Source organism: Sorghum bicolor, chromosome 1 (assembly GCF_000003195.3).
Source record: "Sorghum bicolor cultivar BTx623 chromosome 1, Sorghum_bicolor_NCBIv3, whole genome shotgun sequence".
In the NCBI taxonomy this organism is placed as follows: domain Eukaryota; kingdom Viridiplantae; phylum Streptophyta; class Magnoliopsida; order Poales; family Poaceae; genus Sorghum; species Sorghum bicolor.
The window spans coordinates 11,640,557-11,653,942 of NC_012870.2; the positions used below are offsets into that span (position 1 = coordinate 11,640,557).

Below are 13,386 nucleotides of genomic sequence, written 5' to 3' on the forward strand. Positions count from 1 at the left end.
CTTTGTTTCACTGCTCACTTGCTCAGTCAGTGCTGACCACACACCTGCTGTACACGGTGCGTATGTGTATATACGTGCTGTACCGTCTTGCTGAAAAAAAGTTTGTTGTACTGTACAGCATGGCCGTGGATGCCCTCATCTCCCTCCAGTTCCCCACATGATATATTGACGCACTGTACTGTACTAGGAGTACTATACGATTCTCGCCTGGTCAAAGCGCTTTTACTGTGCGCGTGACAGAGCATATGCAGACGCAGGCGGTTACTACAGGTAAGGTAAGCATCCGATTCGCACACGCCTTGTTTAGTTCACTCTCAAAACCAAAAAGTTTTCAAAATTTTCCGTCGCATCGAATCTTATGGCACATGCATGAAACATTAAATATAGACGAAAACAAAAACTAATTACACAGTTTAGTTGTAAATCACGAGATGAATCTTTTGATCCTAGTTAGTCTATGATTGGATAATATTTGTCACAAACAAACAAACGTGCTACAGTACCAAAAACTTTTCACTTTTCGGAACTAAACCCTACACACCAGCCGGCCTGGCAGCCTGGTCTAATTTGTTCGTCTCTCAAAGGTCAAACTATGCATGCATGCCACTGTGCCGGGGTCTCTCAGGTCGTTTTCCTGCACGGATCACACCCGGTTCGCCGGCCTGCGATCGGTCGTATTGGTGCTGTGCTCGTTGCCTCAATGCCCTGTGGCCTGTGGGGTGGCGAGCGCGCCGGGGGCCATGGCGGTCCGGGCTCCGGCGTGCGACGCGCATGCAGGAGGCTGGCCGGTTGCGTGACGACGACCGGAGAGGAGGGCTCGCAAAGCTAAAAGCCACCGCGGCTCCATCCATCGACAACTTTTCTTCCCCTGCAGTGCAGGCCCTCACGCACCTCGTCACCTCGATTGGGGCCGGCTGACGGCTGGGGCTCGGCGGAGCGTGGCCGAGGCGTATTTAGTTCCCAATTTTTTTTTTAAAGATTCTTCATCAAATCAAAATTTTAGATGCATATATTAAGTATTAAATATAGATTAAAAAATAATTAATTATATATTATGTTTATAATTTATAAAATGAATCTTTTGAATCTAGGTAGTGTACGGTTAAACAATAACTAAACTAAGGCCTGATTATTGTTGTGCTCATCGATCACGATCGGGCGGGTCGGGGAGGGGAATGCGCATGCATGAGACTGGCGATGCACTTGATTATGAGGAGGAGCTCTGGTTTTAGCCGCGTGACCACGCGCGGATGCCGAGACCGAGGCCCGCGACGCGCCAACTACGAGTACCGGGGTGTGAGGGTGGACGAGATGATGGATGCAGACGCGCCATGCGTGTACGGCGGTGTACGTGATGAGATGTTCCCCCTCTCCTTTGCCCGCAGTAGGTTGACGTGATTTCTCACTTTTAGGACTAGAGCCTTGTTTAGGCGTTGTTTAGTTCACCCCGAAAACCAAAAATTTTTCAAGATTTTCCATCACATCAAATCTTGGAACACATGCATAAAGCTTTAGATATAGAAGAAAATAAAAACTAATTACACAGTTTGCCTGTAAATCACGAGATGAATCTTTTGAGCCTAGTTAGTCCATGATTGGATAATGTTTGTCAAATAAAAACGCAAATGCTACAGTGCTAAAATCTGAATTTTTTTCGAAATTAAACAAGGCCTTAGTTTATCCAAAAAACCAAATTTTTTTTAAGATTTTCTATCATATCGAATCTTTCGGCACATGCATTAAGCATTAAATATAAACGAAAATAAAAACTAATTATACAGTTTAACTGTAAATCGCGAGACGAATATTTTGATCCTAGTTAGTCTATGATTGGACAATATTTACCACAAATAAACGAAAGTGCTATAGTAGCGAAATCCAAAATCTTTTCACATCTAAACAAAGTCATAGTACTCTACGTAGTTCGGTTAAGGGAGGGAAGCGATGATTTGCTACCTAATTTAGTGCCGCGCTAGATAACCTCGAAAGCTTTGACGGAGATTCGTGCGAAATGATATGTTTCTGTGCCGGTGTCGTGCTGCGGCTGTGGATGCAGTGATATATGTCGCCGATGTTAAACTACTAGGTGGGAACTTTTTTTACCTTGTTGCCGGTAGAGCCATGAACGAGAGAACGAGCATGGGAGCTGCTGCGCCGGCGAGCGTGCTGCTGCGTACCGTTGCGGAACGGCGGAAGCCGAAGAAGCCCCGCGGTCAGTCACAGAGGTTTGGGCCGGGACGTCCCAGCTTAACCTCCTCCGGCCTCGATTCGCAGATTTCTAGCCCATTCCAGAACGCTGTCAACAAACGGGCAAGGCAATCGGTTCTAGGCCTAATTTCCGCATACATGCTCATGGGCCCAAATTTCTGTCTACAATCATTTCGACTCTGTCAAGCCTTTTAAAACACACACTCTCTGTTTCAAATTATATATCGTTTAGTTTTTCTAGATACATAGTTTTTTCTATATACATATATATATATATATATGATATATTAATTTAACAAAAAGATATATGCTATGTCTAATTATATAACAAAAGTTATGTATATAGGAAAGTCAAAATGACCTATAAATTCGAATGGATGGAGTATAATGCTAGCGTGCAAATGGATCCCTTTTTGAGACCTCAGTCAACCGACAAGACACTCCGAAATCTCTTCCTCTTTTTTATTTATCTCCTTGTATTGGTGTATGGATGTTTATGTTGCTCACTTTGGCACCACTCAACAAGCTTAGGAAACAAAAATATGTTTTCAAAGTTTGTGAACCTAAATGACATATTATTATAAGTTTAAGCAGCGCTCGTGTATTTAACTAAAAATATATCTCTCATAAAAATAAGGTTCCAATGCACGGTTAGTGATTTTGTACGCAAGGAGCTAGAACTGTCATAATTGGTACTTCAGATGATGATTTAAAGACATTAGCTTCTGAATTTACTAAGAGTAAGGTGACGTGGAACCTTAATAAAAATAGAAAAAAATAAATAAAATAGAGTATTTGTAGGGATGGGTTTTTATTTTGGAGGTTTATTTTTGTCTCAAAACACTCTATTTATACATTAATATTAACCTATTATCCCAGGTTGGATGCTTAAAAGTTAAAACCAATAATCACAATTTAAGTATATATCTATTAAGTTAATATGGCTAGATGTGTAACATACTTGTATGAGAGAGATACCTGTGTGTGTTGTTGTAGGTGAGAGAGCGAGGAACATGGTATAAGTTGCAAAGTAAAAATAGAGCATAGGAATCAATGGAATTTATTTATATCTCTTATCCTTTTGAAGTTGAGACAAGGCTATATCTAAATTTAGGAAAGTTCGTTCGATGATTTTTAAGCCGAATAGCTTCATCCATAAAGTAATTTTATTTTTTCTAATAAAGAAATCATCCAACCGGCCTCGCTAAGAAAAGTCAAATTATAACAAATTTATATGGTATGATTTGGTCTAACGAACCCAGAGTAAGGCCTTGATTAGTTCATCCTAAAATTCAAAAACTTTTCAAGATTTCTCATCACATTGAATCTTGCAGCACATATATAGAGCATTAAATATAGACTAAAAGAATACTAATTATATAATTTGCCTATAATTTACGAGATGAATCTTTTGAGCCTAGTTAGTTAATGGTTGGACAATAATTGCCAAATATAATCAAAAGTGCTATAGTATCAAATGCTACGGTGTCAAAATGTAATTTTTTTTATCTAGGCCTTGTTTACTTCTTGAAAATTTTTATAAAATGCTACTATAGTATTTTTGTTTGTATTTGATAATTATTGTTCAATCATGGACTAACTAGACTCAAAAATTTACCTCACAAATTACATGAGAACGATACAATTAGTTATTTTTTTTATCTATATTTAATGCTCTATATGCATGTCGTATAAGATTCGATGTGATGGAAAACCTTGAACATTTTGCATTTTTTTTGGGAAGGTCTTGTTTAGTTCCTAGAAAATTTTCCAAAGTTGTTTAGGTCACCGTCACATCAAATCTTTAAACGCATGCATGAAGTATTAAATATAGACGAAAATAAAAACTAATTACACAGTTCACTTGTAATTTGTGAGACGATTTTTTTGAGCCTAGTTAGTCCATGATTAGACAATATTTGTCAAATACAAACGAAAGTGCTATAGTGTCTATTTTGCAAAAAAAAACTAAGACCTTGTTTAGATCTATTTTTTTTTGAATTTTGACATTGTAGTATTTTCGTTTTTTATTTGACAAACTTTGTCCAATCATGAAGTAATTATGTTTAAAAGTTTCATCTCGCGACTAATAGATAAATTGTACAGTTAATTTTTATTTAAAAGTAATAATGCTCTATACACAAGATTTAATCTAAAGGTAATCTTGAAAAGTTTTTTTTTATTTTTGAAGTGAACTAAACAAGGCCTAAACAAGTCCAACAGGCCTAAGGGTTTGTTTAGATTGAAGATGAAAATTATTTGGGTGTCACATCGGATATGTCGGAAGGATGTCGGGAGGGGTTTTTAGAAACTAATAAAAAAACAAATTACATAACTTGTCAGAAACTGCAAGACGAATCTATTAAGTATAATTAATCTGTTATTAGCACATGTGGGTTACTGTAGCACTTAAGGCTAATCATGGACTAACTAGGCTTAAAAGATTCGTCTCGCGATTTTTAACCAAACTGTGTAATTAGTTTATTTTTTATCTACATTTAATGTTTCTTGCATGTGTTAAAGATTCGATGGGATGGATGAAATTTTTTTAGGTGGAACTAAACAGGGCCTAAAACCAAAACCCTAGAGGCGACCGGCGAGCGCCATATCCCGCGACGCCGCCGCCTAGGCTTATGTTAGAGTGCATCCGGCGAGGCCTCTTGCTCGTCCGGCAGCCCACCTCCCGAGTCCTCGCCAGACCGTATCTCCACCCTGCCCGCCTCTTCCTCCAGCACTTCGCCGCCGACGCGATGGGTGAGGGTTCCTCTGCTGGTAAGGACGCGAAGGGAAAGGGGAAGGGGAAGGCCAAGGCCCCCGCCGCGGATTCGCTCCTGGTCGCTCGCGACGACTCCTACCTAGAGGCGGTCACACAGAAGAGGATTCGCTTGTTCGAGGAGATCCAGGCTAGGCAGGCCGTCGAGCGGCTGAATATCGGCGGCGAAGTTATCAAGTGAGTGTTCTAACGATCTGCTTGCGGGGTTATTCCCGAATTAGAGTCATGCAGGTGAATCATAATCCGCACTTAAGTTTATATCTTATGAAATTCATATGGCACCACGAAATTGAACTGCTGACTCTTCGTAGTTTTTGCTGTACCAACTGCTGTTTGCTTGCTTGATAATGCTGATTCTCACTCGGAACCATTGTTTGGCGCCATGCCCTTCAGGGTAACTCTGCCTGATGGAGCTATCAAGGAAGGGAAGAAATGGATAACAACACCAATGGATATTGCTAAGGAGATATCAAGTGGATTCGCATCTAGTTGTTTGATAGCTCAAGTGGACGAAACACTCTGGGATATGGGGAGGCCACTCGAAAGTGATTGTAAATTGCAAATGTTCAAGTTTGATACCAATGAAGGCCGTGACACCTTCTGGCACTCAAGTGCTCATATTCTTGGAGAAGTGAGTTGGCTTTTCGCTTGTTCATGTCTTCGAGCATGTTTTTTATTTAAAACATTGTCGTATCTTTTCATGCTATTTTGTTATTCAATGAGTTTCAGTATTTGTATGTGACAATTCATTTTTTCATGTAAATTTGCAGTCTATTGAGAGAGCATATGGCTGCAAGCTGTGTATTGGGCCTTGCACCACAAGAGGGGAGGTATGAAAATGATTCAAATATCATCAGCTTAAAGCTTAATTAATTTAATGTAACCATCTTATCTGTTGTTGAACTGCTTTCTGAAATGTTTCCACTTGACATGCTAAGGGTTTCTACTATGATGCTTACTACAAAGATCAAACATTGAACGAGGAGCACTTTGGTATCATTGAAAGCCAAGCTAAAAAGGCTGTTGCGGTATGCTTTGAATTTTAACTCATTTCATTTAAGCTTATGCCAAACTTGTTTTGTGGGCACTATCTACCTGGATGGCTTATTTCAATGCGTTATAGGTCACCAAGTACATGCGGTGATTCAGGATTTTGAAATTGCTAATAATGTATCCATGTCTTGCATTGTTTTTGTGGCATCAGTGAAGCACTCTAGCTAGAAACATTGTGTTCTTAGATGGTGATTACTTATTAAATCTCACTTGGTGCAGGAAAAGCAACCATTTGAACGCATCGAGGTCAGCAGGGCAGAAGCTCTTGAAATGTTTGCTGAAAATGAATTCAAGGTAACCTTCCTTGTTTCTGTCCTGTTTGTTTCATTCCTCTATATTATTTTTCTGCTTATGTTAAATATATATGACTTCCATCCATTCTTACAAAAAAATGAATTATATGTTCAGGTTGAAATCATTAATGAGTTGCCCGAGGACAAGACCATTACAGTATACAGGTGCGGTCCTTTAGTTGACCTATGCCGTGGGCCACACATCCCAAATACTTCCTTCGTCAAAGCTTTTGCTTGTCTGAAGGTAATAATTCTTTGATTGTGCACTATTCTTCTGGTTCTCTTTTTAGTGGAACTGGCTATTTCATATGTATACACACATGTAAATATACAGGCTTCATCATCATATTGGAGAGGAAAAGTGGACCGCGAAAGCCTGCAGAGAGTATATGGAATTTCTTTCCCTGATTCTCGACGACTCACGGTATATAATTGAATTTCTGCTTATGATGCTATCACTGGTGACATGGACAATTGCAATCTGTTTACTAATATATAACCCTGCTGAACATGTCTGTCATATTTGCACTCTAGATACTAGCATAAATTATTTGTTCATGATTCATGTGCTGCATCTGACTTGGCAGAAAGTTTCAAACATGGTCATACACTTTTCTCTGAATGAATACCTTGAAACCGTGTTTAAGATCTCCTTGTGTTTTTCGGAACCTGTTTGTTAACATGGGTTATGGGGTTAGGGATAATGTGCTCAACACGCTGCATGGTAATCGTGTGAAACTTTAATTTAGCGTGTCTCTGATGCACTGATAAGTTCAGGTAACTATAGTCATTACGAATATCAAGACAGGCCATGCCTTTCAGATCTGTGTTAATATAATCTGTCGGACCGTCCCTGAATGATATGCTTGCATTTTCTTTTGTTATTATTCTCATCTTTTGTGTCTATGTTTATTACATGACACTTTGCAGGAATATAAACATTTTCTAGAGGAAGCTAAGAAACGTGATCATAGGATACTAGGGAAAGCACAGGAACTCTTCTTTTTCCATGAACTTAGGTACACGGAACTTGTTTATGTTTCTTTCTTTCCTTGCTTTCATATCTCATTGTGACATCTCTGGTTAATGGTGAATTAGTGATTGTATTTACAATTGTGCAGTCCTGGAAGCTGCTTCTTCCTTCCACATGGTGCTAGGATATATAACAAACTGATGGACTTCATGCGGCAACAGTACAGAGCTAGAGGATACCAAGAGGTTTATATTAGTTTGTTATTTACTTACTCAGTTAGATTATAGACATCGCTGTTCAATTCCACTGTTTTTGTTCCTTATGCTGATCTTATAGGTGTTGAGCCCAAATATGTACAATATGCAACTCTGGGAAACTTCTGGACACGCTGCAAACTACAAGGAGAACATGTTTGTTTTTGAGGTATGTGCAGTCATAGATTATGCAGCAGAATCTATGTCAGTTTATTGTACATTACATGTGTCCCAGACTCATCACTGAGTTACAACATCTGCTGAGTGCTTGTTGGATCAATTCCTGTGCAGATTGAGAAGCAGGAATTTGGACTTAAGCCAATGAATTGTCCAGGCCACTGTCTAATGTTTGCTAATAGGGTTCGGTCATACAGAGGTGAGTTTCTTCCTAATCATTGTATTATAAATTGCTTTGTTTTAATTGAACCTTTCTGCTTTCACCATAATAGCTTAAAGCAGTTGTGAACTGATAAATCTCCATGCCTAGGGCCACTATCTAAGCGCCTAAGCAACTCACACCAGGCCCACATACCTATAGTCAACGACTTCACATTTGGTGTACAAAACACATAAGAGCCAAATATTTTGCATTAATGAAAAACATTCATAAAAGAACTAAATAGTTCTTCAATCTATCTATACAAGATAATGGTTCATGAATCATAACCTTGCAAACTAAAAATGGATACTACAAAGTTAATTGGATGAGGGGTCTTTCGTAAACAAAAGGTTGTGGCTTTACTATCACTTATAGAAAAAGAATAAATTCCTTTTCGATAGATATATATAACCAAGAATCATTCAAATATTGTTTTTGTATACTGTTTCTTAGCTTGTTCTCAAAATGCGCTGCTGAAATTATTCTCTCAACACTTGTAACTGCAAATGGTAGTAAAACAGCACCATTTTATGAAGCTTGTAAACAAATGCGAATGAGAGATTTTTTTTTCTCAACAAATTTGACTGAGAGACTAGAATGGAACAAGTATGCTTCAGCAAACTACTGCTGACCAGTGATCAATTGGGCATGAAGTCATTTCTAGAACTAAACAATATACTGACATCTTAAAGATTTGTACAAAGACAAACTATCCACTATCTAGAAGGTAAAACCTTATATTGTGAGGCTGATCTCTCTCTTCACGGCTGGAGCTAGTCCTAACTGCTGGCTCACAGCTGGCATGACCACAGGAATGGGGACTTCAATAGTACCTGCTGGAGCAGGCTGCTGCCATGCTCTCCAACGTTGGCCAGCGGTTGTCCATGTACACAATGGCACAAGCATAGCGCTCTGCGCACAGGCGTCTATGCATCCAGCCTCTGTTAGCTGCTTCCCTGCATCTCTTTGGCTTGCTCGTTAATTGATTTGGCAGTGTTTGCCAGTCATCCCCATTTGTCTGATTTGGCCATCCTGCCGCCCAATTTAGCCATGCCAATGATTGCGCTTGGGTTTCACATTGTGGAGTAGGGAGGGGGGCAGCTGCCTTCATGTGAGTGCTGCTTGCACCAACGTATTAAAGAGTGAGTGGAGAGGTCAAACATCAAGAGGAGAGGCTGGAGGTAGGACAAACACGAGTAGGCAGGCTGCTGTCTTGCTGGGCTGGGAGGTTCACTGGGCCATGCCTAGGGCCACATGGATTTGGCTATAAGTTTTCAGTGGGCAAACCAATTTGTGGGCCACGCCCTAGTCCCATATAGCTCATGGCTTAAAACTTCTTACTTTCTGAGCTGTAGTTTCGTGGCAAATATAATGCTCTGTCTATTTCCTTGTTATCCTTAGTTCATCACTTTTTAATTGATCTTTGGTGCTTTGTCTCATCATCATCTGGTACCTGAGCTTGTCTACAATCACATTTTTTATGTGTTGTTAAGCACAATTTTCTAGGTATAAAAGCATTTGAGCTGTAGAATTATGAAGAGATTAAGTATGAGCCCACTTTATTAAGTGCTCAGAATCATGTTAATGCCACATTAGATGGTCCTTGGGTAAGATATGCTATGTGCATGTAACAAACACGACTGCTGTGTGTCTGTGTCCGACTATAAACACCATGAACTTTGTTGCACAAGAATAACATTATAGGGGAGACTTCTGCTGTTTTTTTTTGGACTTTCGGTATTGGAGAATTTTCACGGCTTGCCTCCAGATGACATTGCACACAACATAAGCGCTAACAACAGCTTGGAATCAAACCAACTCCTCTTATACTTATCCCCAATCAAACTTGGATCAAATCTTGATTGGATCCATAGGATCCCATATATTATCGCTTTGTCATTGATACTAACTCCAAATGGAACCAAATGAACAATTTAAACTTAACTAATGCTGTTCCAGTCATCCTTCTGTAGTATCTTCATTTTCGAGGGGGCCCTTAATTTTCTAACATTACTGTGCATTTGTTGATTCGACAAACCTTTGGCTGTCTTACCTTTTGCTACAGAGTTGCCTCTACGCATGGCTGATTTTGGAGTGCTTCATAGAAATGAGCTTAGTGGCGCTCTTACAGGTTTGACACGTGTTAGAAGATTCCAGCAGGTAAGACATCTATTCTGTGAGTTGTTTGTTTCAGTCCAGTTATATTCAATGATAATTGTGTTCTCTCCATACTAATTTTCCGATGTTTTATTATGCTCTGGCAGGACGATGCTCATATCTTCTGCAGAGAAGACCAAGTAGGTTTTATTTGTGTAAACCATGCTTTTTATTATCCTCTAGCATTAATAGAATGAATCGTGTTGTACTTCCATTAGTAATCATTATACTGTATAATCTACATAAAGTGTATGATGTTATGATGATTACTTTTACATGCTTAAGTGCTTAACACCAGCACCCTGCATACATTCTAATTTGCATTAGCAAGTTGTATAGTGTGTTTACTGTTTCTTCCTTTTTCTCTGACAGTACATGTATTCCTACATTTGTCAAAAGTTTGTTTTTGTTGCAGATCAAGGATGAAGTTAAGGCTGTTTTGGACTTCATCAATTATGTTTACGAGATATTTGGCTTCAAATATGAGTTGGAGTTGTCTACGGTATTCTTCTATTCTTTTTATCTTTTATACTGATGGCATTTCTGCTTGATAGGAACCAGAATATATGCTTAACATTTGGTATGAAATGATGACAATCTGGGAGCTGTAAATTGCAGCTTTAATATGCAGGATGAACTGCTTAACAATCAGCTTTAATATATTCTTACTTATACTATACTTATGTGCTAACCTCTGATAAATTCAAATCACAAGATCACCGCTGAATACGTGATATTTATGTAGCTATGGGCATGTTATCACATACATATTTTTCAGAATTATTATAAAATCTGGGCGGTCACTCTAATGTTTGTTCATGGTTGCTAGTTGCTTGTTATTACCTCATTGAAATATATTGAGATAATGTTGTATACAATCTTGTTTTTTTTTTTGAAACTTTGACTTGTAAAGTTCATGACAAGATCTTGCAATCTCTCTTCTAGCATTTGATGTTTCCCTGAGTTTTTAATTCCAGACAGCTTGATTGGATTTGATATATTGACTTATGGTGATCTAAAAAACCAAATTTTGAATGACTATGTATGTTACATTGTTACTTCCATTGTTTTTGCATCCTTGCTACTTCCCATTTCCATATCTTTGGGGCAAAACGCTAAGATTTAATGAATTCTCTGAGCTTCAAAGGATATTGATAACCTTGTGATAGTTTGATGTTTCTTTGTTAATACTCTAACCTGATCATGATGCCATTTTTCCAGAGACCAGAGAAGTATTTAGGTGAAATTGAAACTTGGAACAAAGCAGAGCAACAATTGACAGAAGCTTTGAATGAGTTTGGGAAGCCGTGGAAGGTACCTCCACAAAGACTATGACAGCCTTTTTCACCTTGATGTTTCCATGCCTTTATTATGCTTATATATACTAGAGCTAGACTAGATTTGCATTTGTACACAATATTCAATATTTTTGGTGCATTTAAAAAGTCTTTCACTCAATTATCATGTCATTGTCTGGCTCTGACTAAAATCACAGAGGAAGTGCATGCACATTGTGCAACATTATTTTCCCATAACATTGCCTTGTATTGAGAGGACTTATATAGATGCCTTCCTGCAGATTAATGAAGGCGATGGTGCTTTCTACGGCCCAAAAATTGATATTGGTGTGTTTGATGCCCTTAAGAGGAAATTTCAGTGTGCAACCTTACAGGTTCCCTTGAATGTTATTCTGTCATTAAATAATTAAAATAATCAGTTCTCTTTTTATCTGATCTTATACTTATATTATTATCTGTTACAGCTGGATTTTCAACTGCCCATTCGGTTCAAGCTGGCTTATTCTGCTGAGGATGAAGCCAAAATTGAAAGGCCTGTGATGATACACAGGGCAATCCTAGGTTCTGTTGAAAGGATGTTTGCCATTCTTTTGGAGCATTACAATGGTAAATGGCCCTTATGGCTAAGCCCTCGCCAGGCCATTGTTTGCTCGGTTTCTTCTGGTTCAGTGGAGTATGCGAAACAGGTAAATGGCGGTCTATAACTATAAAAACTGACTTGACTTCATAGTTCTCTGTTGTGATTTTTTTAAAAAAAACCCTTCTGTTGAGTTTTATTCCACTTCGTGGTCCTCACCAGTTGTGGTATTTTAGATGATTCTTTGCGGTTTGCTGTGTGGAATTGCCTATGAGTCCACACGTATCCTTTAATGTAACCTTGCTACCTTTGATAGCTTACCATACTATCTTATGGGTTCATGTTATATTTGTTCCCTTTTACTGCTGTAGACAAAATTGGACCTTGCTCATTTAATAATGATGCTGATGATCTTTTTGTTTCTAATACAGGTTCTTGCCACTCTACATGAAGCTGGTTTTCATGCTGATATTGACGCGAGTGACAGGACAATACAAAAGAAGGTACTTCCCAATTACCAAGCTCTTTTAGGCTTTGGCACCGTTTCTTTTAATTTCTTGTTCTTATATTTGTTTGCGTGCCCTATGCAAATTTTTCAATAAAAAAAGAAGGAATTGCATGTAGCCAACCGTGAGACCTCTCAATAAATCTTGCAGGTACGGGAAGCCCAACTAGCCCAATTCAACTACATTCTTGTCGTAGGTGCACAAGAGGCCGAGACTGGAAATGTAAGTCCTCTTTACCTCGTGCCATTATTTTTCTTCTACATGCCGTGTACTTGTGTACCAGTGTATCACCCTCAGATATTGATGCACGTCAAAATAGATTTGATTCCTTGCTGTTTGACGTGGAGATCCCTTGTGTACTGCAGATCTGCGTTAGGGTAAGAGACAATGCTGACCTGGCCACAATGAGCGTAGATGGCTTCGTCACACGTTTGAAGGAGGAAATCGCAGCCTTCAGATGATTTTGATGCTGCATAATTTCATACTTTCAGTCGTTGACTCTCGTTTGTGCTTTTGACGAGTTTTTAGTAATCAGCATTGAGTTCCTCGTGTTACTATTCTTGTTTGTATGGTGGGAAGCTACTCAAAGGTTGTTTTTTTTTGTTAATTACAGATGTGAAGTTAAATACTGCCACTAGTAAAAAAAAACTTGACTTCCAGTGATTTACGTTTCTGTTGGACGATATCTTCACCTTCCTGCGACCCAACACCATCGCCACGTTGATCAAAATCATTTTTGTTGCGATTTATCCTGTTAGGGTTCGAAACTCTTAAAACCGTGTCAAAGGGTTCGAAACTCTTAAAACTGTGTCAAAATACAACTTAGCAAATATGAGCACATCAGCTTTTTTTTACTGGCTCTACTATGTGCGGAACCACATCAAATTCCCTCAGATAGTATGAACAAAGACCTAT

At 38.8% G+C, this 13,386-nt stretch overlaps 1 protein-coding gene across 1 annotated transcript; it reads left to right on the top strand.

Annotated features, from left to right (window-relative positions):
• On the top strand, positions 4,765-13,144 carry LOC8057195 (threonine--tRNA ligase, mitochondrial 1). Its single transcript, XM_002464074.2, has 20 exons — positions 4,765-5,158; positions 5,375-5,612; positions 5,752-5,811; positions 5,920-6,009; positions 6,254-6,328; positions 6,443-6,571; positions 6,662-6,751; positions 7,258-7,346; positions 7,449-7,545; positions 7,637-7,723; positions 7,846-7,930; positions 9,999-10,093; positions 10,198-10,230; positions 10,506-10,592; positions 11,312-11,404; positions 11,670-11,762; positions 11,853-12,074; positions 12,397-12,468; positions 12,622-12,693; positions 12,837-13,144. The coding sequence occupies exons 1-20, from the start codon at positions 4,842-4,844 to the stop codon at positions 12,930-12,932; spliced, it is 2,220 nt and encodes a 739-aa protein (XP_002464119.1). The 5' UTR covers positions 4,765-4,841; the 3' UTR covers positions 12,933-13,144.

Excerpts from the sequence above, each read along its gene's own strand:
- LOC8057195 (XM_002464074.2), top strand. The coding sequence starts at position 4,842 with ATGTTAGAGTGCATCCGGCGAGGCCTCTTGCTCGTCCGGCAGCCCACC. Across the intron at positions 5,159-5,374 it reads ATCGGCGGCGAAGTTATCAA|GGTAACTCTGCCTGATGGAG; the intron begins GTGAGTGTTCTA and ends CATGCCCTTCAG. Across the intron at positions 5,613-5,751 it reads GTGCTCATATTCTTGGAGAA|TCTATTGAGAGAGCATATGG; the intron begins GTGAGTTGGCTT and ends GTAAATTTGCAG.